Source organism: Argiope bruennichi, chromosome 10, assembly GCF_947563725.1.
Source record: "Argiope bruennichi chromosome 10, qqArgBrue1.1, whole genome shotgun sequence".
Classification (NCBI taxonomy): Eukaryota; Metazoa; Arthropoda; class Arachnida; order Araneae; family Araneidae; genus Argiope; species Argiope bruennichi.
In genome coordinates, this window is record NC_079160.1 from 63,672,513 (window position 1) to 63,700,150 (window position 27,638).

The 27,638-nt window shown below is 25.3% G+C and overlaps 1 protein-coding gene across 2 annotated transcripts in view; it reads left to right on the plus strand.

The window, feature by feature from the left end:
- The window catches only part of LOC129988045 (ATP-dependent RNA helicase DHX8-like), a 43,345-nt gene extending 16,127 nt beyond the window's left edge, over positions 1–27,218 (plus strand). The window contains exons 7-24 of one of the 2 annotated variants that reach the window (XM_056096139.1): positions 229–339; positions 3,134–3,334; positions 6,952–7,036; positions 7,131–7,231; positions 8,027–8,171; positions 9,789–9,970; positions 11,381–11,575; positions 12,142–12,327; positions 15,470–15,556; positions 17,120–17,243; positions 18,013–18,194; positions 20,141–20,281; positions 21,189–21,401; positions 22,430–22,510; positions 23,143–23,271; positions 24,203–24,399; positions 25,487–25,666; positions 26,847–27,218. In XM_056096139.1, coding sequence (XP_055952114.1) covers positions 229–339; positions 3,134–3,334; positions 6,952–7,036; positions 7,131–7,231; positions 8,027–8,171; positions 9,789–9,970; positions 11,381–11,575; positions 12,142–12,327; positions 15,470–15,556; positions 17,120–17,243; positions 18,013–18,194; positions 20,141–20,281; positions 21,189–21,401; positions 22,430–22,510; positions 23,143–23,271; positions 24,203–24,399; positions 25,487–25,666; positions 26,847–27,069 — 2,763 coding nt within the window. In that variant the 3' untranslated portion in view covers positions 27,070–27,218. The remainder of the gene's footprint in view (positions 1–228; positions 340–3,133; positions 3,335–6,951; positions 7,037–7,130; positions 7,232–8,026; positions 8,172–9,788; positions 9,971–11,380; positions 11,576–12,141; positions 12,328–15,469; positions 15,557–17,119; positions 17,244–18,012; positions 18,195–20,140; positions 20,282–21,188; positions 21,402–22,429; positions 22,511–23,142; positions 23,272–24,202; positions 24,400–25,486; positions 25,667–26,846) is intronic. The other variant, XM_056096140.1, reaches the window with a different exon arrangement.
- Positions 27,219–27,638: the final 420 nt, after the last annotated feature.

Sequence of the window (27,638 nt, forward strand, 5' to 3'; positions counted from 1 at the left end):
AATTCCAAAATTAATGTCATCGATATCTGTATAAAATGAATGCTATATAAAAATGATGTATATTTTTTTCTAAATGCGTGTTAAAATTTTTTCATTTTTAATGCTCTTAGAAATCTTAAATAAGGGAAGATTATCATTAGCACAATTATCAATTATAAAGCATGCAGATTTTTCTCTATTTTCTTAAATATTTATATTATATTAAATGTATATTTTATTATATTGTAGCTGTCTCGTGAGGGCCGTGTCACAAATGTTGAGGATATTGTGCAGAAAGGACAGAAAGTCAAAGTCAAAGTTCTCTCTTTTACTGGCCAAAAAACTAGTTTATCTTTGAAGGTAAAAGCAGTTATATTTAAAAATATAATACTTAAAGTGTCAACATTTTTATTGTGAAAATTGCAATATTTCATGTAATTTCTTAAAGAGGAAAAAGTTTAAAGCATATAATTTAAGCACACACACATTCTGCTGCCAAAATTTAGACCGATTTACACATTATATATATATATATATATATATATATATATATATATATATATATATATATATATATATATATATATATATATTTTAAAATTAAAACTTAAAAAATATTATTATTAATAAATATTAATATAAAAATTAAAAAATATATATAAAAACAGATTTAAACCAAATTCATACCGTAGCTCTTTTACAAAACTTTCATTTCTCTCAAATGGGATATAGTCAGGTGAAATTTTTTTGACTTATTCACTTCAATGAAGCAATTTTGATTTCTTTTTAAAATTTTGGTAGCAAGGCAGAATTTGATGAATTTGTAAAGAATAAGGGTTGGGGGAAAAGGATGAGGATTTGGTCTAGGGATGGAGAATGTTTTTATAAAAATTTTCATTAGAAGAAATGGATAGATTTTAAAACTCTCAGTCATTGTTCTTATATTGAAGGAATGATTTATTTATATTGTATCAATGATTCTAATCACAGAAGGAAGACCAAGCTGAGATCATGTTTTAAAAAAAAAAACTATTTTGAGCTGGAATTTCAATGGCTCTTCAGTTTGAATTCTCGCTAGAGGAACAAGACTAACTAACAGTCTTCGGAGGTTTCATTACGCTCTTTGAGATTTGTGATATTGAAGTATTCTCATCAGAGGAAGAAAAACAGTCATTGAAGTTTTGGAAATTACCATCTCTGTAGGTAGATAAAAGTAATTTCGACAACGTTTTTAAATTCATCATCTGGTCCTGTGAGGGACAAATTTTTGAAATCTTCAATCCTGCAGTCTCCTTTGGAAATGTATCTTTAATTATATATTTTGTAAATAAGTTAATGTTCAGGATTTAAATAATTCTTGTAATATTTAAAAAAATTTAAATATGATTAGTTGTAAATAAATATTCAGGAAGATAAAATTTTGTTATAACTCATTAAAAATTGCTCAATCATGAATCAAGGCCAATTTGATCACATTTATATACACAGTAAAATTATATCATAAATAATTAGTATTTGTATATACATTTGTTGGAAAATAAAAGATATATATGATAATTTTTTTTCAGTAAATTAACTACATTTTAAATCTATGTTTCATTCACCAAATTCAGTCTTAAATTTTTTCATTAAATTTTTTAAAATATCATACACAATTCATGATTATTTGCTGATCAAATTAATGATGCCATTAGTGCTTCTTCCGATGGAATTAAGATAGTAGTAATAATATTTTAAGGGCATTTCAAATTATTTCCTCTTTTTTTTCATATTGTTTTTATGAAATTTGGCTGTTCCTCTACTGTCACTTATTTTAAGAAGGAGTGTACAGTATTCAATCTGATAAAATTCTTTTAATTGAATAAAAAAGAAAATTATAGTATATAACTGTCTTGATATTATTATAATATTAAATAAATGAATAATTTAATATGCTGACTATTAATAGATATAAAAGATAAAAGTAAATTGAAAATGCTCAGTGAACCAGTTACCCAATATCTTCTTCTTCATCATCATCATCATCAATGCCCCATCAATAAGTTAGCTCATTTAGTTTTTTGCCTTTCTCTGTAATGCTTTCTCGTTGATTTAATTAGGAAACTAAGGTGTGCTCATATGAATGCAAATGACATGACTTTTTCATTACATCTTTTGTATTATTATTTTATTAATATTAATAGTCTTAAAACATTTGTACAGTTTGTGATTTTATCTTCTTTGTAACTTTGCATCAAAATTTTATTCCACTATAAAGTTTTCATTAAAAAAATAACTAAAAGGTTTTTATGCCTCTGGACCATAGCCCAGATTTTTGAAGCATAAGTCAGAATGACTCTGATATTAATTTTATACAATGATATTTCAGTTTTGTATTTGATAAGCTTAAATTTCAGATTTTTTTAAAACCATAAAATCTATAGTTAGCTGTGATTATCTTTTTTGTTAAAAAAAATTTCTAATAAAGCATTACTTTAAAAATGCTAAATTAAATAAAAAATGCAATAATTTTAAATATACATATAGAATTCAATTTATGATAAACATATCTGATAAATTTGAATGCTCTAACTTTCATGTCATTTTGCATTGCATTAAAAAAGAATGCTATGCCACCAGAGCTGCAAACGTTTAATGAAAATGAACTGTTATAACATTTAGAAATGAAACCAAATCTGACATTTCTTTGTTACCCTTGATAATCTTATGTAGACCATTCACAATTATCATATATTTGTTGTAAATAATTCTCTGCCTGAGATTATTTATGTGGAAACTTTGCAAGTTTAGTTCCAGAAGGTATTAATTTAAAAAAAAATGTTTCAGTGGAAGTTGTGTACATTTGTACTACTTAAATACTTAAAAAGAAACCAAGACTTTTCTCTAGTTATTTTTAACAATATCATTTAAATCTTGGCTAAACATATACTGAGTTTTTAATTTTCCTGTATCATTCATATTTAGAATATATCTACATTTAAATCTATAACATTTTTCTCTGAATCAACTGGATCATTTCTGGTTTATCAATCATTACTGCTTCATTAATTTTTGTTGACTACTTAAAACATATAGTTTTTAGACTACTTAAAACATATAGTATACAAAATATAGTTTTTTAATACAATTCCAATTCTTTTTGTGTTATTTCTAGGATGTGGATCAGGAAACAGGAGAAGACCTGAATCCAACTACTGTCAACTCAGAATCTATGAAAACAGTATCATCTCAGAACATTTTTAGAAATCCAGACCAGCCATCTAATTTTCCTTCTGTCTCTACAAATGATGATAGTGTTTGTTCTAGAAGGCATGTTCAACGTGTTTCTTCTCCAGAAAGATGGGAAATGAAACAAGTATTTATTAAATTTTTAAGATAAAATATTTCATTTATTTTTCATTGCTGCAGTCTCAAGAGATGTAATAGATCATATAGATATTCTATTATTTTTATGCTGCATGATTTTATATCCCATATTCAGTGTCTTTTGATTCCTGATTTTTAATAGTATTATGCTGATAAACAAATGGCACAAATTTAAAATGCAATATTTTTTTCCCATATAAATATATTTCTACTAGTAATAAACATGTAGGTGTGTGTTTGGTGCTCTACAAGTCAAACCATTTGACTTGTAGCTATCAAATTAGACACATATATATATGTGAGAGACAGGCAATATGTACTTCAATGTGATTTTTTTTGAAATTTTAATTAATTAAAAGTTGTGATGAATTTTGTTGTTTGTTGTATAAGAAAATATTATCGTGCAAAAATAAATATTAGAAAACTAGAATCAGAAATAAAAATAAATGTATGTGCTGGTGCTCTACAGGCCAGGCTATTTGACCTAAAGTTACTAAGTACATATATACTTCCGAGGATAAGAATATGCAGTTTGAATGTTTTAAAAATTTAATTAGAATTTTAATTAATTAAGAATTAAGCTGATAGATGTGATAGCTTCTGAAAATATTATTACACTAGAGTGAATTTTATACCATTTCAAATTTTAGAACATTGTCTTTTTAATGAGACTAATTTAGTAGTGAAATTTTTAAATACATTTTTTTTTGTTTATTTACCACCAATATATTATGTTGCTGCCATGAGATTCTAGCCTTTTTTATTGATTCATCAAAACTGAATCATGCAGTTTTCCTGTTGTTGAAAGCTAAGAACAGTTCTGTTTAATAAACTGTTTTCTGTACAGTTTACAAGGGGAATAAATAAGTGAAGTTATACAAAGTGCATAGTAAAGAATTGCTGCAAAGATTAAGCATTTTTTAATATCTTAGCCAAAGAAATTACCTTTGTACATGCTTGCAAATGCAGAACTGCACATTTTTTCAAGCATAAGATTTTTTTCTATTTTATAATAATGCCTAGTTTTTATTAAAAAGTAAGAAAAATAATATAAATATATATATTTTTAAATTTTAATATTTTTGTATTTGTACAATGTTTTCTATTTTTGAACAAAAGATATTCGTTTAGTTTGACAAAAATAAAATAAAGTAAAATAAAAGAAAAAATAAGAATAAATGATAATTCAAATAATTATTACCAAAAAGGTTACGCCATCATTTGTAGGAATGACAATAAAAATCTGTGAATTTTTTTCAACATTTATTAAAATTTACAACATACCTGTCAATTTGGATAAAAACATCTATTTCTGAAAATATCAACATTGATGTTAAAGCATAACATGTCCAAAAATTATTTGCTGGATTTTTATGTATATCCAGCAACTAATATAATTTAACATGTCTTGGGTGGAAAAAGTAAATTTTCTATTGTACTAGCTCACCATATTTAGAAAGCTGAAATATTTTATTTGCAGCCTCGTAAAACTAAGATCTTAAACATTCCAAGATGTCTATCATCATATGATTTGGCAAAACCGGCATGAAATTGATGATGAAACAATACCATGTTCTAATTGGGATTGAGTTTTATATAGATCAATTTTTCTCAGTAGAAAAGAATAGCAACTTTAGAAATGGTCAGAAAAACAAAATTGTTTTACCTCTTCTTACTTCTTAAATTTTATAAAGAACTTTTTAAAAATGTTTCATATTTTGAAAATTTAAATAAAATTTGCTTTTTAAACTATGTGCAAAAATAAATAGGATTTCTATATTTTAGTTTTTAAAATTTACAAGAAAACATGATTATATATCTTATGATAAAATGAAAATGATTTAACAATTCTTAGTTTTTATAAATAACAGAAAAAAATTTCATTAAGTTATAAAAAGGCTAGCTTTGTAATTAGAAGCAAAATGAAAGTAAAAAATGTTAATTGTCACAATATGATAAAAATATATTTGTCAAAACTAGTGCCAGGCATCAAGTGAAATTAACTATTTTAAGCTTAATTTAAAACAAAGAAAGAATTTTTTTTATCACATGACTCAGCATTTCTATGAAGCAGTGAGATTGTTTTTAATTTCCTTGGAATAAAAACAGTATTACAAATTATGTCCAAAACTAATTTTTTCAAAAATTGCTAAAACTAAGGAAAAAAAAAAAACCCAATTCATTAGCATATCATTTTGTTGTGTTCGAAATACGCAACTCACAGGTGCAAAACTTAATTTCGATTTTCAATCATGTTCTTTATTCAAAGCTTTTATTCAGATAGCTGTTTCTAATAAGCAGTATCTTTGGATCATTCTTCAATTTCTGAAGTTTTTTGATATTTATTCAGTGCACTTTTTTGGCATTAAGGGATAACAGCCTTTGTCGCCCCAAAACCCCATTTTCGTCATATTTCAGTCAATTAGTCAAAATAATACAACTTTTATGTTAACAGAATTTCATGCTTAAAAGTACTTTATTGTGAGAATTATTGGCATGAAATTATGATTAAATGATTTAATTGATTTTAAACACAACCAATATTTCTGGCAAATCAGCTGGCAAAACAATTAGAATAAATTGAAAATACTATTTTCTTTTTAGATTAGCTGTATTAAACTTTATCAAAAATTATTTAAAATGATCTGCAGTCCTTTCTATTATATTCGTGATAAGTGTTGAATGAAAAACAAAGATGTAAGCATTATAAAACACAATATTTTAAAACCTTGAAAATTCTTTTAGAAAATATCATGTCAAATGTTGTGTCATTATCTTACATGCATTTATATATATATATATTGCAAAGTAATTTTATTTTCCCCCTTAATAGCTTGTTTTGTTGATTATCCCATCAAGAAAATTTTGAATGCCAATTGTTCCTAATTTTTTTCTCCCTTGAATTGGATAGTATTAAAAATTTGATATAATTTCAGCTTTCATACACTCATTTTTTGCATTACAACTAATAATAAAGATGACTATATGTGTTGCAGTCTACAGGCTTGATTGTTTTGCCTACATCTTATAAATTTGTTACATATATACCTTAAATAATAAAAATGTACTACTTGAGCAATTTAAAAAAAAAAAAATTATTTTTTTACTAATACTAATTTAATAGGTGTGCTAATTTTTGCCAATTTTTGAAAATTTTTCCTTTGATTTCCATTGTTAGATTACATTTTTGTCCAGAAATTCAAATAATTTTCACTGTCTCATTTAATATTTAATTGTGCGATTTATTTCCATTTTTGGAAGAAGAAGGATTCTGTTTTACATTTGCATAGTTTACAAATAAAAAAAGTGAAGCATGGAATTCAGAAGATATTTACATTTTTGATTACTCCAATAGAAAGATTCATGTACACAATGAATAGAAGTAATAGAATTAAATTAATATTTAATGTGTAATTGTTTGGTAGAATCACAGATAAGAAGTTATCTAAATGAAAGGCTATTAATTAACTAAAGGCAACTAGTTTATCATATTTGTATCTCTGTGTCTCTCTTTTTTTTTGCTTCTTTTTTTCTTTTTTATAATACATTTATTTTAATTGATAATTTTTTTTGTTATTTATTTATGTACATATTTTCAATTTCCAGATGCTTGCTGCAAATGTCATTAATATGTCTGAATTGCCAGATTTTGATGAGACTTCTGGCATATTACCAAAAGAAGAAGATGATGGTGAGTAAAATTAAATAAATTTAATTATATAAAAATTTAATGACATAAAATGGTTTAAAAAATTGATATTTTTTTTTATATTTGTTCTATTTAGAAGAAGACATTGAGATAGAACTTGTTGAGGATGAACCTAGCTTTTTATCTGGACATGGTAAGACTAGTATGAGAGATTTAAGTCCTATTAGAGTAATGAAAGTAAGTCAAAGTATTTTTTTTAAATTTATGTATTTATTATTATTTGAATGATAAAGAAATTGCAATACTAGTATTTGCATATTAAATGAACACTTTAAAAATATTTTTAAAGTTTTTTTTAAATATTAGATGAAAATTATTACTTTTTTTGCATTTTTTTTTTGGTTCAATTATTTTTTGCTTGTTTATATAACTAAATTTCAGTTTGAAAAAAGTAAATTATAATGTGTGAAGCTGTATATAAAACATGAAAGTAGTTTTTACAAATATGAAATCTTGTTAAAAATCATTATAAATATTCTTATGTAATTATTTTAAGATTACTTTGATTTGGTTTGGTTGTAATTTATTGGTATTAGATACTCTTGGATATATATATATTGATAGAGGATATATTATGTCAAACTAATTGCTATGAACAGAAACAATTCAGAGATTTTTTTTTGTATTAAATGCAACTAACATGTGCTAAACTAACTAACAAATATCACATCAAACAAACAAACAAAAAATAAATAAATTAAAATATATTAAAAGTTCCATACTTGTCGACATATACTTCTTCTTTACTATAATTATCAGTTTGATTGAGATATTTAATGAAAGCTTAAGATTAATAACATGTAATTATTTAATATGCTAGTAATAGCCAAAAATGTATCCCATTTATCCAAAATAAAAAAAAAATAATGATATGCTGATATGAAACTGATTTCATTGAAAATATGAATCTAATTCTGAAAGTATTCAAAATGATATCTGGATGATAAAAAATGATTTTTATTATATTTTCAGAATCCAGATGGTTCCTTGGCGCAAGCTGCTATGATGCAATCTGCTTTGGCTAAAGAGCGTCGTGAGCAACAGCAGCAACAATTACGGGGAGCAGATTCAGTTCCAACTGACCTCAACAAGCACTGGATTGATCCTCTGCCTGAAGGTTGAAATCTGTCTTATTATGAAATTTATTTATAAGTAATGAAAAAAAAAAAGGGACATAGTTGAAAGAATATTTTATAATTATAATTATTTTTTAAAATCTATAATTGTAAAAGGAAATGTTTGTGTCCATGTGTAAAGACACAAACAGATTCAAATTGTATATTGCATTCAGACAGACCTATTGCATTTAAAATAATGGAGTTTTCATATACATGTACTTTTAATGGTAGTTTCCAAATAAACTGTGATGGCTAAATTTTAAATTAATTGCATAAAAATGTTTATTAATATTTTTTATTGACATATTTTTAGCATGCTTGCACATAATTTTATTTCTGATGATTGGGAGGCGGGAGGGCATTTTGACATTTTAAAAAGAAATTTGCATTTGTGTCTGGAATTCAATATATCAACTTTTGTTTCAGAAATGAATTATGTATTCAATAGGAAATATCTTTAATTTCTTTAGATAATATAAAAATTTTAATAAATTTTTAGCATTATAGGCAATTGTGCTTTAAATAAAACTTCCCTCAGAATTTGAAGGGGGGAAAAAAACTATAAATTGTAATTTTAAAAATGTCGAGTGTTAAATTACAAAAAAAAAAAAAAAAAAAAAAAAAACCACCCCAAAAAAGTTTTGTTTGTTTGTTGTTTGGGATCTTTATCCAAGCACAATGAAGCGAAACAAGTGAAAGGTTGAACATTATATGTATATTTCAAACAAGTAATATGCTTCTAAATACTAGCACAAACTACAGCAGTTACAGGGAAAATAAATTTCTCCAATAATTTGATAATAGGGACAACTCTATTAATATTCATTTATCTAAGAAAATTTGTTATTCGGACTACTTTATTTCTAGATCATTGAAAATTAGCATAAATTCACATCACAAAATAATTCTAATATCAGAGTGTTTGTTTCTTAACTTGTTCTGTTAATTATTTTATTCTATGAAGAGAAATATACTATTCATGTTTCTGAGGAATTGAATTTATAAAAATTTTAATATATTTTAAAAAATTATGAGAAAGCAATATATATAAAAACATATTAATTAAAACAGACATTTTAAATATTTTTTTCGAATTGTCAGCTTATGTTTCCAATGCATTTCTCTTTTATTATTTCCTTGCAATAATTTTTTTAAATACTTAAAAATTCAGTAAATTTTAGAATCTACGATGTTGATACCATCTTTATTATTGATGAATGTTAATTTATAATTTTGAAATGTCACTGTCATTAGCCAAACCATGGTAATTAATTCGTTATTATAGTATTTATAACAAAGTGGAATATTTATAATAAGAGATTGAGAATTTAAAGAAAATAGTTATGCTTTTGAAACGGCATTATAGTTTGAGTAATTATTACTCAATTACAACACATTATTTGCACAAATTTACGAGAAATTATGAACTATTTGCAATTAAAACTGTATCTCAAAAGTTTGAAATGATATTTTGGGTGTTATTTAATAATTTTATGTATTATATTTTACAGTGATAAATTACAATTTTCCATAATTGATATTGTTGATTAAATATTGAGTTAATTATTTTCTTAATGAATTCAATATTTCAATTGTATTTCTTACTTTTTTTTTAGCTGAAGGTCGTATATTAGCAGCAAATATTCGTGGCAATGGATTATCTACTCATGATATTCCAGAGTGGAAGAAACATATAAGTGGAGGTTCCAAAGCATCTTATGGCAAAAAAACGCAGCTCTCTATTTTAGAACAAAGACAAAGTCTTCCTATCTACAAACTGAAAGATGATCTTATTAAGGTATGTTATTAATTTCTTTGGCCTTAATTTTTACGTTAGTCATCTGTTCAGTTAAAAATAATATAGTATTTGATATTATGCCATTTTTATTTCATGTGCCTTTATAAGTTTTTAAATTTCCTGTGTATTTTCGTCTCATTTCCTTTTTTTTTTGTTTTGTATTGCTTATTTACTTATTACATACTTACTTGTATTACTTACAGATGAAAATACTAGTTTTTTTTTTTAAATGTCTGTAATTGAAAAATTGTTTTCAAACACATAAGCTAATATTTATCAACTGTTTTTATGAAAATTATTATTTAATAACGAAATAAATTCATTTATTTTTATCAATAAATATTATATTATATTTCGTCTCATTTCCTTTTTTTTTTGTATTATTTATTTACTTATTACATACTTACTTGTATTACTTGCAGATGAAAATACTAATTTTTTTTTTTTTTAAATGTCTGCAATTGAGAAATTGTTTCCAAACACATAAGCTAATATTTACCAACTGTTTTTATGAAAATTATTATTTAATAACCAAATAAATTAGTTTATTTTTATTAATAAATATTATATTTATTTGTCTAAATATATCTTAATTCAAATTTAAGTACAGATGACATATGCTTTAAGATGAAATCTGATTAGATTATAGTTTGTAAATTTTTATGCAATAATATATATATATTTTTTATTTCTGCCATTTTTTTTTTGCTATTTGTTGTACAAATAATGCATTTATTGAATTTTGTTTTAGTCAATATAAATAAATAAAGTAAAATAATTTTTTAAAAAAAGTAGTAAAAATAAATAAATAAATAAAATAAAATAAATAAACTCCATCATTTTTTAAAAATTCTAAGGCTATATAACTTTATAAAATATAAAATAAATGTAAAAATAAAGAAAATTAGTTTGATCATTATGGGAAGAATAGCTTTATTATTACGAAATTTTTTCTTTATTGTTTATATCCTACTAAAAATTTCTAATCTAAAATCTTCCTTTATTCAATCCATCACCCTAGTAGTACACCTATATTATACAATACTGTATGATATTAATCATTATTCGTAATGTATAATATTATTAAAAATTAAATAATATAATATTGCACAATATTGTATAATATTGTGCGACAATTTGCGCTACCTTGGAATAATATTCTTTTGGAGATCTTATTGAAAATTAGATTGTAATCAGAAGAATTTCATTTAATAACTTTTTATGTAAGACAGAAGTAAATTTCCCTTTTCATGAACAAGTTTAAAAATAAATTATCAATGAAATTATACTGCTAAATAAAAATAAAATAAATATGTCTTGCTTATATTAGCAATTAAAAATTGGATATTTTTATTCAAGAATTTATTTATGGCTGAAGAATCTGTACCTATTATTTTTTCTTATTCTTAGGCTGTGACTGATAATCAGATCCTTATCGTAATTGGGGAGACAGGATCAGGAAAGACTACTCAGATGACACAGTATCTTGCAGAAGCAGGTTTTACAGCTAGAGGCAAAATTGGATGTACACAACCCAGGCGTGTAGCTGCTTCGTCTGTTGCTAAGAGAGTAGCTGATGAATTTGGCTGTCGATTGGGACAAGAAGTAAGTTTCTAGAGCTTATAATTATTTATCCAAAAATTTCACTTTTAATGAATTTTTATCTAACTGTAAAAAAAAAAATGTTTTTAATTTCAATATGATAGTGTTACATTATTATATTAAAAAGTTCTCAAAACACTTATATTTTTAGATTTAAACAGTTTTTTTGTACTCTGCAATATGTAACCAATTTCATGTACGTTTCATTTAGATAATTATAATTATTAAATTAAATTATGTATGACATTTCTTTTTTTTATTTTGATCTTTGAAATTCCTTTTACATAATTTGAATGTTCTGGCATATTTTCAAAATTTGTTCTATTGTATATTTTATAGATGGAAGATGTTTTAATATATGTATTTCTTTCTCCATTATATTTGCTAAACTTTTTATATTTTTAATTTTTTCATTGAACATTAAATATTATTAGAGATGAATTAACATGTTTGTCTTGCTATTTTAGTGTTTGATATAAATATTTCATATTGGCAACTTTTTCAAATAAATTTGGGATTTAGGTATTCAAAATGATTTAGTTAATAATTAATTATGGATACTTTCTTAGGTGGGTTACACCATTCGTTTTGAGGATTGTTCAAGTCCTGAGACAGTCATTAAATACCTGACAGATGGTTTATTGCTCATTGAATGCTTAGTTGATCCAGATCTCAAAAGTTACTCTGTTATAATGCTTGATGAAGCTCATGAAAGGACAATACACACTGATGTCTTGTTTGGTTTGTTAAAAGATGTAAGATCTTATGTTTTTCTTTTAAAAAGTTTTTGTCTTTTTTGTTCAATGATATTTTTTCTTATGCAAAAAAGTACCTTTTATTGCATGTTAAAAAAAATTATTTTATAGCTAAATTAATTGAATTTTTTAATACATTATATTAATTTTGATGACACTGATATGCTAGCAAATTTCAATAGTCTTTATAAATTTATATTTCGCCTGCATTAGAATTTCGCATATTTTTTTTTTGTTTAATTTTTGAAATAAATTCATATGTCTTCATTTGGTTAACCTGCTGAGCACTGTAATATAATTATCTAGTAAATACATTTCTTGAATTAAATTTAAAGCAAAATAATCATTATTTACTAGGAGCTAAAAGAGTTTATTTATATGTATGTTACCAGCAAAGTAAGAATGCCAGCATTCTATAGAATACCTAGCATTTTATATACAAGGGGTGTGTAAATGAAAAGGTACAAAACGATACTGTGGGTATTAATGAAGATTTTATTCAAAGTATATTAGGGAGCTGAAGGATTCCTTGTTCCCAGAGTTCCTGTGGCCATGACGAAACCCAGTCCTTCACAGCGTCCTTGAGTTCGCCATCCGATTTGAAATGCTTTCCTTTCAGATGTCTTTTCAGGGGACCAAACACATTAAATTTGCAGGGCGACATGTTTGGGCTGTAGGGCGATGGTCAAGCTGCTCCTACTTGAACTTGGCCAATTTGCGTGTGTGGCCCAGGAGACGTGTAGACACACATATTCATGGCTCAGAATCACACCCTCCATGAGTATCCCTGGTCTTTTATTCTTGATGGACCTGTGTAGTCTTCGGAGTATCTCACAATACACATCGGAGTTAATGGTTTTTCTGTGCTCGAGGAATTCAACATGCAGCGGACCTTCCACATCAGTTGGGCAGCGCTCTTTATAAGAGTATCTGCTCTCTCCTGCGCATGCTCCGATCTATGCCGGAGACTCCAATCGCATCCCTAGATGTCTCGCTATGTTTTCCCATAGCGGCATAGCCAAGTATGTTAACGTTTACTTTGTTACGACGTTTTGTATCTTTTCATTTGAACACCTCTTCTACATTGTACATACCGGGCATTTTTAGGCAAAGTATGATATATGGGAATTACATATTTTCTTCAGGCATTGTATATAATATCTAGTCATTCTATAGCATGACAAATGCTATTTAGGCAAAGTATGAAAAAAGGCTATTATATAAATGATGTGCATTCCTCAAAAATATAAATGTTATTCTGAAAAAAATAATGAACTTGCCATTAAAAAAATATTCAAAATATGTAAAGAAAAATGAAAGTTGTACAAAACAAAATTTATGCTTGTCCTACTCTAAATTCATTAATATTTTTTTGGCTTGTTTTTCTGGATTGATTTTAGAATTTAATTTCACCTTTAATAGCATTTTTAGTTCTGAAACAAAATATCATTTTCATCATTTTTACTGGAATGATTACAGAAGGTATGATTTTTTTTGACAACACTTTTTGCATGCAAGTGCATCACTCATTTCCTTTAATTCACACAACAGGTATCTGGCATGCTTTAAAAGTCATTTGTTGCCTCATTATTTTCGAAATGAATCGGAGATATATTTCATATTTTGCCGGTTTCTCATTTGGTATTATATAGAATGCCTAGGAAATGTGTGAAATATGAATCGTTTCATAATCTGGCTAGTTTTAAGTATTACATACAAAACATAGGCATTCTATAAAATGCCAAAATTTCATACTTTGCCAGTAAGAAATGCACATTTATTATTGTTTGTAATTAGTAATTTTACTGCTTTCAAAGGTATGGGCTGATGATGAATTTTTCAATTAATGTCCCTTTAAATCTATGAGTGTTGTTGGAGGTAAATCCCTTAATTTTGATCTGTGGTCAGATGGTGAAAAAAGATCACACCTGAGCCTATGTTATGCAACCAAACTTGTATGGATGTTTGGCCTCTGACGGATGTAATTTTCATCAGATCCATATTCATCATGAAACTTTCATAAAATTGAATTTCCAAACAACATTTCAGTTATAAAGTTGAGACTGTGCTATGCACCCATGTCAAGGTAAGGGAAAATATCTTGCAAAATGTATAATAAAATTTAGAAGAATGCAAAAATAAAAAAATAGCAATAAAATGTTATATATATATGATCCATTTTCTTTCTGTTTCGTATATTGAATGATAATGTATTTCATTGAATCAAGCACTAATATGGAATTTGAAAGTATCAATTATATTATTATACAATTAAATGGTGTAACCAAATTATTAAAGCTTCAATCATATATCATCATCATTATAATTCATATTAATTTGCAGTTAACTGATTTAATCGAATTCATGTTTTTGCAGTCATGTTATTTAATAAGGGATAATTTTTAAAGAATGCATTCTATAAATCATTTAACAATCTAAAATGTCAATAATTTAGAATAACAAACTTGTCGCCAAATATGTCTAGCGTATTATAAAAAACATACATCTTTGTGTAATTTTATTAATAAAAAAATAGGAGTAAATAAAATGATAAATAATTTTTTTTTTTTCAGTGGAAATCCTTTGTTAATGCCCCAAAACTCTTTGTTGCCAGTTTAGCAAAAGGAAAATCGTTTGATATATGGATGTAATATGTGATGTCATCATACCAAAAATTCTTACCAAAAAACAACCACCAAAATGAATTGAATTGGTGTTTTTCAGTCATATGACATAAAAAATGAAATTAATGAATCCATATTTCATCATAATTATTTAACACCCTGAAAAGTCAATAATTTGGCAAACAGCTGGTTGCCAAAAGTGTATTATAAAGAACAAAGTTCTTTATTATTTTTAATGAAGAAGTGTGAATTAAACGAATGATATCAAGCTTTTTAAACAAAAATCCATCATTATTGTTCCAACACTCTTTGTTGTTACTTTAGCAAAAGGAAAATAACTTGACTTGTGATGTCACCATACCAAAGATTTTAATTAAAACACCCCCATCAAAATAGAGTTGCAATAAGATAAAAATATTTATAATACAGGTACCAACAGTTTGTCTGAAACAGTAGGTAATGTAAATTTTGTCTTTGTAATGCTATAAATTTCGAATTAATTCTTGTTTACCTCATAGGCTGTGAAACGTCGTCCAGATTTAAAACTCATAGTCACATCTGCTACTTTGGATGCTGTTAAATTTTCCCAGTACTTTTTTGAAGCTGTAAGTATTTATGCATAACACAATATTTGGTAAGAAGGTTATGTTTAAGTATTAAGAATTTTCCTTTTACATGGAGTTATTTTTAGTTTGTATATTAAAATAAATTGTATGCTTTCTAGAAAAAAATTATAACTTATTTATTTCACAGTTATTAATTATGATGGAACTATTTTTCATTAAAAGATTTATTCATATGTTTCGTAGGAAAATTTTTTCATGAAATATAATGAAATCAAAGACATAGAAATTGATCAAATTATTTTTCTGAGAATGAAAGAGTATTTTTATATTGTTCTTATAAATCAAGAAACAATGTAAATAATGAATTCCATTTTTTACATCCACTTTTTATTTATTAACAATAATTATTTTTCTTCTCCTATGATATATCTGAAATCTGACATTTTAAATTACAACTTTATGATAAGTAAAATTGCACTTGTGTAGGCTGTAAAAATAAATTGATAAATAAATCACTAGTTAGAATGGCTTGATAATTCATCTGAGTATACATGAAGCTATGAGAATTTGTTTTGCGGAAAAAAAAAAATAATAAGAATTTCGAAATGGTATGGAAAAAAAATAAGAATTCCGAATGCAATACCATAAATGGTATTGCATTCATCAAAAGATTAAAAAAAAAAAAAAAAAAATTGCATTAGAAGATAAACTAATTTTAAGATGCTGATCAAAAGATGTAACATGCACAGCACATATTTGACTTGTGACTTTCAGAAGTTTACTGTTAAATGGCTCTGCACTCATCATAAGATACTAAAAAACCATTAATTAATTAAAAATCAATTAAATGCTAATTAAAAGACATGGCATGCACAGCACACATTACACTTGTGATTAAAAGGCTGAGAATATAAATTCCTGTTATTCTGCATTTAGGGAGGTAGTTATGATTCTATTACTGAAAGATCAAACTCTGCTTCTGAAGCATTTTTGCAAGAACGGTGTCTGTGCAGCAATTGCAAAGAAGATATTCTGAAATTCTGAAGAAATTCTTCTAAGATGTGTAGTTTGTTATAGCATTCAAGAATTCATAATTTTTATTAATATTTTTTTGATTAATTTTTAAGTCTAAATGATCAGTATTGTTTATATGCAACATTATAGGAAACTATATTAATTAATATAATCTGTGAGTGAAAAATCAGAAAAGTCTCCAAGAGACAATAATAATTATAAAGATATAAATGTAATTCTTGAGAATTTTAATTTTTATAATTATTGATCTTAAATTTATTTACTGTAACACAATTTTTTATTGAATTATTAAATATCTGGATATTAAAATTTTTATGAAAATTAATCTGTTTAAATTAATTCTATTTTGACATAAAAATATGTATAGAAATATTAATGTTTATGTAGAAGACTAAAAATTAAAAACAAACATGCAATAACAAAAAAAGAAGTATCCTTGGAAACAAAATATGAAATTATATTTCATTATCTAATTAAAAATAAATGAATTTTTTATAATTCTTAAGTTTGATTAATAGTTCTTCTTTGCTCATTATATTTTCAATTTATTCTTAATTTATTCATTAGCCTATTTTTACTATTCCTGGAAGAACCTACCCTGTTGAAATCTTGTATGCCAGAGAACCAGAAAGTGATTATTTGGATGCTTCTATGATCACTGTGATGCAGATTCATCTTACAGAACCTCCTGGTAATAAGCATAATTTTTTTTATTTTTTTTATTTTTTTATTTTGTATTTTTGGTTTGTAACAATAAGAAATTTACGGAATAATTTTATCTATGTGATCAGTTTAAAATTTGGTTTGCTTCATGATCTTAATATGATATACAACTACAGTGAAAGAAATCAATGCAATAAAAGTATCAAAGTGTGTAAAGAAGTTTTTATAATTAAAAAAAACATCAATCATTCTGAAATTCCATTTAAAAAATCAAAATATAATAGTTTTCAAAAAGGCTATCTGCATGTTTTTATTTTTGCAAACTTTGAAGAAATGCCAAAAAACTTTCATTTGCATAGCATCTGAATTTCTTTTCGAAAATAATGCTGACATTAATTAAATTGTGTAAACAATAACACACAAGAAAATTCAAGATTTTGGAAAGTTAGAAACTTGCCATTACTTCCTTAGTAATTTCAAAATTTCATTATGTAGTTTATTGATTTCTCTGAATTAATTCAAACATTTCCATTTTCCAAATTATATATGTATCAAATTTGGTAGCTATAGAGCAAAAAGTTTAGCTTGTATGGTGCCCAGTATGCACACATGCATACATACACATTCATTTTTATTATTAGTAGAGTTAATTGCATAATTTATTCAATATGTTTTTTTTCAGGGTTTTTTAGTTTTCTAATGTGCAAGTTAATTTATTATATTGAAAAAAATAATCCTAAATCAGTTCTATGCATTTTTCTGGTATTCAAAACAAATATCAATTTTTTTCTTCATAGGTGACATATTGCTATTTCTCACTGGTCAAGAAGAAATTGATACTGCTTGTGAGATTTTGTTTGAACGGATGAAATCATTAGGACCAGAAGTTCCTGAACTTATTATTCTGCCTGTGTATTCTGCTCTGCCCAGTGAAATGCAAAGTCGAATTTTTGAACCAGCTCCACCTGCTGCTAGAAAGGTATTGAATTCTATTGCTGTTCTAATTTTATTAATATTGAATTGAATACACTATTAGTAGTGTAAACTTCAATAAAAAGGTAATTTTCTAAATTCAATATGAATCTCTCCATGCGTCACTAAATATTTTTGTAATTGTGTTGAAAATTTTTTTGTCTCCCCCCCAGATTTCTGTATTTAAGATGTAAATTATTGTCTATGTAAGCATTTCTGTTGGTGATTTGTTATAGACAATTCTTTCATGTTCTGTGGTGGTTATTTATCAAGATAACAAAGTGGAAAAATTATAAATGTAGATAAAAATACCTTTTCCATAAAAATTTCTAAAAAAAAAAAAAAAAGAGCAAAAGAGCTCAGAATGTTTTTATCTTAATTTGCCAATGTTTTTGGAAAATTAAAGAAAACACCTGTCTTATACAATAAAATGATGCATTAATTTTTAAGGGGCCAAAAATTATCTCCATAATTTTATAATTTTTATGTTTTTATAGCCAATTAAATGGTTTGTAGGTTTTGTTTTTAACAAATATAATCGTGAAACTTAACATTTACTTGTTATGGTTTCTTTTATTTTGCAAATAATATCCACCTTTGAAAATCGATGATTTTATATTATTTTCCAATTTTGATTGAAGATGAATGACATATCATCTGATTGGAAATTTTTTAAAGAGCAATTACATTTTCTCTATGAATGCTGTACTTTAAAGAAAAATCTTTTGCTGTTGTGCATCAATCCTTTCTAAAATTACTGAGAATTATTTAAAACTGGATAAAGCATATAATGAAAGTGGGGTAAAAAAATTACTCAATTCAACTTTAGAGTTTTTGTCTTTCTATTGAATTATTGTTTAATTGTATATTTGCAATTCATCTGTTTTTTTGCTTGATTTTCTGTTGTTTTGAAATGCGCATTTCTTCTAATTAGACAGAATTTTTTTATTTCTCTAGGAATTAATTTTTTTTGTATAAGTGTTTTGTATAAGTCTATAAGTCCTATTTCCTTTTAGATTAATACTGCTTCATTTTAAAACTAATCGTTTTTAATAAATAATTTTTTAATTTTCTGTTAGAAATTTGTCAATGTGTTTGGAAAGTTATTTTTTTTATCTGTTTAGCACAATGATGCATCTGAAAAATGTAGAATGAATTAATGAGTAAAAGTATTGATTTAGATATACATAAATATAATTGTTAAATGAATATTTTGTGCTTTATAAAATTCAATGCATATTTTTATTATTATTTTATTGAGATATATTTAACTCACAAACCAGTCATAAATAATAAAACTCTTAATCTTATCATGTATTTTTGATAATAATTTGATTTCTTGAAATATACTTGAATTTGAATGCAAAAATTGAAACCTTTGAATCGAAATTTATTTTGCTATGTTTGCCTTTTTCAGCAATGTTAATTAATGATTTAAATTTAAATTACATGCTTAACTGTATAACAAAGTAGTCAAATAAATATTTAAAAGAAAATTCTTATTTTTCTCTGTTGACAAGTAGTTTGATCAGTAGTGCAAATAGATGGTATGATAAAATTAAATGTTGATATTTTACTTTGAAATTGAAGTAAATTTTGAGGGAAGTATTAAATATTTTACCGATAAGAAAGAAAATTTGCGAAATACCGTAACATAAGCTTATAAAATATTGTCATGTTTTAATCTTTTTATACATAAAAAGCTATTTTCTTGCATTATTTTTAAAAAATTTTTTTGGATGGAAGATTATGATCAAATCTTCAAACTACATAAAGTTTTATCTTCACATAAATAACAAGATTAGTTTTAGTCCATTTAATACTGTTTATTGTCCCAATTGATAAAATTATTTTTTGTTTTAGATTCAAAATTTATGTTTTTTAAAATTTTAAATTGATTTCTTGTAATCTTTCATATGTAAAATAGTATAATCTTATATTATTTCTCTGTAGGTTGTTATAGCTACAAACATTGCAGAAACGTCATTGACAATAGATGGTATATATTATGTTGTTGATCCTGGATTTGTAAAACAAAATGTATACAATTCAAAGACAGGAATGGATTCTTTAATAGTCACACCTATCTCACAAGTAAGTTGAGTATTCAATTTTGCTATTTTTTTTTTTTCTGCTCATGTCTTGACATAAGTCAACAGATTTTAATGGAATTGCAAAGCTGTGTAGGAATGATTTTTATATTCTACTTGGGAAGTAAAATTCACTTTGATGATTGTGTTTTAAAAATAATTATATTCAAAATTCATATATAAATAGAATAAGAAACTATAGTGTTGATTTATAAAATTTAATAATATAGTACCACATATTTTATAGAGACAGTTATTTTTTGCTCATCTCTTCTAGTTTATAAGACATAACTGAAAGTGTTACTTATGTTAATGTACTAAATTAGATTTTGCTGTAAGCATTAAACCAAAAAAATTTCCTTAATAAATTATATAAAATATTTTAATTAGTTGAAAAAATGCACCAACACTTTTATAGCTCAATAGCATAATTAAAAATTATAAATGAAAAGAATGAAATAAATACGAAAGAAAAAGTTATTTGGTTCCATTATAAAAGTTTATATTGTTTGGCATTGAATATATACTAATATTTTCCTTTCTTTTTTTTCTTTGCCTTTTTATAATGGTAATTCATCAATCCAAGAAATAACTTGTTCTGTAAAGTTTTAATATTTTATAATTTAATCACTTGGAATTTCAAAAATAAAGCCAATAGAGAGAAATTATTTTCATATTAAAAATCAATTCTCAAATATAGTTAAAATCAGTTAAAACTGAACAAAAAAAAAAAAAAATGTTGACCTATGTTGTTTACATTTCCTTATATTTTTATTTTAGCCTCATACTGTTAGGAAGAATTTTCTTAAAAGTTAAATTGAGCTTTTAGTCATATTTCCTCTACTTTTTAGTTATTTGTGCTTTCTTTCGACTTAAATAAGTAAGTACATAAATCTTTTATGCTCTAATAGGCTCAAGCAAAACAAAGAGCAGGTCGAGCTGGTAGGACTGGACCTGGAAAATGTTATCGGTTGTACACAGAAAGAGCGTACAGAGATGAGATGTTGACTACACCAGTACCCGAAATACAAAGAACAAATCTTGCTCATACAGTTTTGCAATTAAAAGCTATGGGGATCAATGACTTGCTCACATTTGATTTTATGGATGCACCACCAGCAGAAGTAAGTTTTTAGAAAGAAGACAGAAAAAGCTGAATTTTTAGTAAAATGTACATTTATTTAATATTCAAGAAATTTTAAATTAGCTTTTTTTATTATTTTTTTTTGTATAATGATATTGCTGACTTGAAATAAAAGTATATCATAAGTTTCTGAAAAGGTTTAGACAGTTAAATCGTACAAATTTTGCATTTGGTTGTTGGGGCTAAATATATGATCACTATTATTATTAAAATATATGATCACTATTATTATTATAATTCATTGTCATTGAATTTTGCATTAACAGATGTATTTTATAAGAAATTCAAACAAAAAAATTTCAAAATTTATTAATACCTATTGCTTCTTATTATGATGTAATAATTATTCAAATGTTATGAATCAACAATTTAAATAAAAAAAATTTCTTTTATTATAATTTTCTTTTTTTTATTATATTAATTATGTCATTATTTTTTATTATAAATTATTTAATTATATTTTATTATAAATTATTTAATTATATTTTATTATAATTTTTATTATATTAATTATTATTTTCTATAGTATTTTTTATGCTAGTTGCTTCCCATTTACTAGCCTTTTTTTGAAATTCACCTATTTATATTTGATTATTTGATCACTATTATTTACTAGCCTAACATTTTGATTGGTTAGCTATGCTTCAGGGGGATACAATCAATTCATTTGTTGAGCTGGGTGTCTTTATTAAATTATTTTGTGTGATTTATCAAAAATATAAGATGGTGGTGCTCAGCTGACCATTTATGATATACTAGTGTTCTTAAACTTTCCTATAATGGGGTGAAAAAAAAAAAAGGTAAAATGATTTTAATGACTGGGGCTGGAAGGCTGTTTTTCTTTTGTTTTGCCATTTTTTAAAAATATCTAGATAATTTTTTAATTTTATTGTAAAAACAACTTTTTTTTTTTTACCATGTAAATTATTTTACTTCTATTTTTGAATTTATTCTGTACTTGCTTTCATTGTAAACTGCTATATATTTTATTATTATTCCCCCTAACAGTCTCTCATAATGGCATTAGAACAACTACATTCCCTAAGCGCTCTTGATGATGAAGGATTATTAACTCGACTTGGAAGAAGGGTAAGAAATTATGTCATTAGTTTGGGGTGATATTTTATTTTTATTCTGATTTTAAATTAAAATGAAGGATAAGCAGACTTCAGTAATAAATTCCTATTTATTATTTCAAGACATTTTTCTGATGATAATTGTTTTTAATTTTTTTTCTTATTTTGTAGATTTTAATTATATCTAATAGTAATTTCTTCTGATTATCATGAACCAAAAATTACCCATTTGAAATTGTTTCAAAATATTTGTATAGAGGAAACATGTTTGAATTATCAAATTTATTCATAAAAAGAAATGTCAGAAATTATTATTTTCTTTGAAAAAGTCAGATTATATAGAAGAATTTTTGTATTGCATATTTTCTGATTGGAAATTGAAATAAAACCTTTTTATTTTAAGAGACTTCATTTTATTAATTTCTCTTGACATTTAAAATTCTATTCTTTTTTCCTTGATGAGAAATAATCATAAATGGCAAAAGGGGGAAAAAACTTTATTTATTTTTAATGTTTAATATAATTACTAAGTTCGAACTTTTGCAGAATATACTTTTTGTTTGGGTATTGACTTATAACGAAACTTTCATTTTGTTCTGTTCTTTATTTAAAATTCATTTCAGTTTCTTATTTCTGTAATTCTAGATGGCTGAATTTCCCATGGAACCCAATCTTTCAAAGATGCTTATCATGTCTGTTCACTTGGCATGCAGTGAAGAAATCCTCACTATAGTTTCAATGTTATCTGTACAAAATGTATTTTACAGACCAAAGGTAATTTATCTTGTTTTTGGTATGTTAGTAGTGACTGATTAAGAATCTTTTTGACAATTCACAAATGCTCAGATTATAGAAGGAATAATAATATCTTATTAATTTTTAAATAGGGAACATAAATTTCTAATTCTTAAAATTTTCACTTTTCTATATTCTCTTTTTGTAGTAGAATTATTCAGCTTCTTTTAACCCTTTCTAAGACCGTGGGAAGTATGCTTCTCATCAAATTTAGCAATCTTTGTATGAAATTATGTAGGTTTGCATAAGTTCTGACAAATTTTTTTTAGAAAGACAGAAACTTAGATGCTTCAGTTCTTTATCTCACACAAAATGATGTGTCTTGGTTTGTCACTTAATTATTAATTAAACAAATTAATTAATTAATCAAATTAAATCTATCTAATAAGCTAAATGAATCCCTTTTCTTATTCTAATTTCAAGCCTAAAAATATTTTAACATAATATGACTAGAAAAAATGACTCTTTAAAGGGTTAAGATGATTATGTTGCTTTAATTTTATTTTTTAACTTAAATTTGTTTAAAAAAATGAGTATATATTTAAAAAATTAAAAAAAATTAGATATTTTGATGATGAAAATAGAGCCACATTTTTTTCACAATTAATAGCAATTTCTGTATTTAGTGTTACAACTCTAAATTAATTATTTTATTTAAGCAGGCATTTTTTTTTCTTGTTAGAGTATTTTAAACTATTAAATGAACCCTGGCAATTATTCAAAACGGAAATCGAAGATATTATTATTCTACCTAATTTAATTATACTATTTAATGCATAATTATCTTTTGTGACAATTTTTTTAAAAATTTTTCTTATATGTTGCCTTTATTTTCTAACTTTCTTTTGCTAATTTAACTTTTTTTTAATTCGAAATTTTAAATAGAAAAAAAATAATGTTTTTTTTATAGGATAAACAGACTTTAGCAGATCAAAAGAAAGCTAAATTTAATCAACCTGAAGGAGATCACTTAACTTTACTAGCTGTATATAATTCATGGAAAAATAACAGGTTTTCCAATGCATGGTGCCATGAGAATTTTGTACAGATACGAACTTTAAAGCGCGCCCAGGATATTCGCAAACAGTTATTGGGAATTATGGACAGGTGAGTATTTTTTCTCCTTTGTTATATGCTCCTTTGTTTGTTTGTCTGCCATGAATTAAGTGAATTTTTTTTAAAGTTGCCTATTTTCATATTCTTGAGCTGAATGTCTAACTTTCACTTCATATAGTATCTATGTGTTTCAAGATTACTATGAATAACAATAATCTCACTTTCTACTTATCATGAGTCTTTGATTCATTATTAATTACTCTAGGTAGCTGTTATAGTTATTCACTCTTAAAACAGAAATTATATCTACAAAAATATTATTTTCAAAATGATAGACTTCATTCAAAGACCCCCCCCCCCCAAATACATTATTTTATATGCATAGTGTATGTAAAAAAGTGTGGATGTCAAATTAACATAGATCAATAGTTTATAAGTTATTAGAAAAAGAATGACAAATTAAGTTTATTTATGATTCAAAGTTTGAAGTTGGTTTATACTAGATTTTTTGCTTTTTTATGACCTTGGATCATGTTTCATGCAAGTTTAAAAGCATGGGAAATTATTGCATCAAATATTGAGAATCATCACCTGGATAAGGCAGTGGCTATGTGTGCTACAAGTTCATTTAACGATAATACTGTGCCTCATTTTTGCAAAATTTTGAATTGCAAACAAATGTCTTTAGATAATTTTCTAGTAAAAAAAAGTGTGCATTATAAAGGATATAACATGCCTTATAAATTATATTATGCTGTAATTAATATAATATTATGCTATAAATTTGTTTGAATATTTTATTTTGGAACATAATGGATTGTCCTATTTTACATGGATTCCTGTAGAAAAAAATTGTTTCACTTATCGAGTGTTTTGCATTACAAGTAAGATTCGAGAACGCTTGTTATGCAAGGTTCCATTATATTTAGAGCAACAAATTTTCCGCCATTTAATGGGTCTTCATATAAAGGACTTTTCTGATGGTTGTCAACAAATATAATAATAAAATTTATGAATTTTAAAACTATATTTATGTTTTTATTTTGAAATAATATATAAGTAATTGGAAAAGAATTTTCTTATTTATTTATTCTTGAGTGTCTTTATTTAAATCTTTTTTGAATTTTCTGTTTTGTAGACATAAACTGGATATTGTATCTTGTGGTAAAACTACAGCTCGTGTTCAGAAAGCTATTTGCAGTGGATTTTTTCGGAATGCTGCAAAGAAGGATCCTCAAGAAGGATATCGCACTTTGGTGGATGGTCAAGTTGTGTACATCCATCCATCCAGTGCTCTCTTCCATCGACAACCAGAATGGTTTGTGTTACTTTTTATAATAAATAAGCAATTATTATATATTACTTACTCCTATTATTTAATATTATTACAAATTTTCAATGAGATTTTCATTTTCATTTTCAGTTTTTTTTTTTTTTTTTTTTTTTGCTAAGTTAAAAATTATGCTTTTTTTTATTTAGTAGTGAATAGCAAACATTCGGTTTCGTAGTGGTTTTTGCATTGTTTGCTTGTTTTTATATTTAAAATTATGTCATTTTTTTGTAATAAATTTTATTGGAGCATTTGCAAAAAATAGCAACATGGCATCAGTGAAGGCACTGATGTCTTATTGTGTTAACAAGTTCAATGTTTACATGTTTTTTGACATTCATTTTGATATTTGGCATTTTTCAATTAGCCATCATAATATATGACTTTGGTACTTGGTTTATTTTTATGCCCGTGATTGTTCACCAAAAATTGTAAATTCCCTTGAATGTAAAATGAAAACTTTTTCCAACCTCCTTGGAGAAATCTTGGCATCTCATGTGTAATGGAACTTGGTGGTCTTAGCATAATCTGAAAATCGCTAAGTAAATTTGGGAATTCAATTGTCTTAGCAGTTTTGTCATTTTATATGTAACGGAGCATGGTGATCATAACATAATTTGATCGCTATGTAAATCTGGGAATGCAAATATCTTGGTGCAATTTTGTCATTCTTTTGTGTAATGAAGCTTGGCAATCTTGGCATATTCTGAAAGTTTTATGGGCCATAAAAATAAACAAGTATTGTGAAATCTTTTTAATAATACCATACTTAATATCAATAATAATACCATACTAATCATTAGTAATGTAAATGGCATATTAAACATATAATGTTTTTGTCAGTCCTTGTTATATTTGGCATTAAGGATATAAAAGTAATATTTTATGCTGCTTTCTGGGGTGTGGGGCATATGCACTCCCTTATTTCCCTTTGCTGTGTCACTGCTAACTATACCAAGCAATTAATAGATAGTTATTTAATCAAATCTTAAATTCTCCATTTAATATATATTTGTTTTTAATAATAACTTGCAATTACAAATAACTTGCTCTTCATACATGATCAGTACCTTATATGAGGTTTATACATGTCAGAAATACCTTATATGAGGTTTGGTAAGTTTAATGGCCAATAAAATATTTCATGATATTGTTCTTTCCTCCATAGGGTAATCTACCATGAGTTAGTGCAGACGACAAAAGAGTACATGCGAGAAGTAACAACAATTGATCCCAAGTGGATGGTGGAATTTGCCCCTGCTTTCTATAAGTTTGCTAATCCCACAAAACTCAGTAAGCAGAAGAAACAGCAGAAATTGGAGCCCCTTTACAATAAATATGAAGAACCTAATGCATGGAGGATATCCAGAGTTAGGAAGAGGAGGAATTAATTACATGCTTTTGTAAATTATGTAAATAGAGACTGTTGATTCATGAAAAAGATATATTTGTTTTTAAAAAATGTTTTAAATTTTTTTTTTTATTATAGTTGGAAATTTCTTTAGATTTCAAATGAGTAGAGCTTATTGAAAAATATACATATGTAATTTTTGAATACATTTTTTTTCCTTTCAAATATTGAGTATTGATTTTCTTTTATTTTACATAAACTACTTGCATTATTAAATTTTATATATTGTGACTAAGTCGAACTTCTGTATATTAAGCTTAAAGATTGCCAGAAAAAATTCGATTTATAGAAATTTCAATATATATATATCGCAAAATTTTCATCATTTTCTTATTAAGAGAATGAAAATTATATAAGTTAATTTTAAAGAAAGCTTAAAAATCCTACCACATTTTTTAAAATAGCAATGGGAGTGGTATCCTCCAAACTTCCCAGTTTTTCTCTAATAAATATATTTGATTTTTAAGCCATTGGCGAACAATAGTTAAGAAAGAGTCTATTAGAATGTAATATTTGGCAATTAATAACTAGCATGTTATTAATACACAA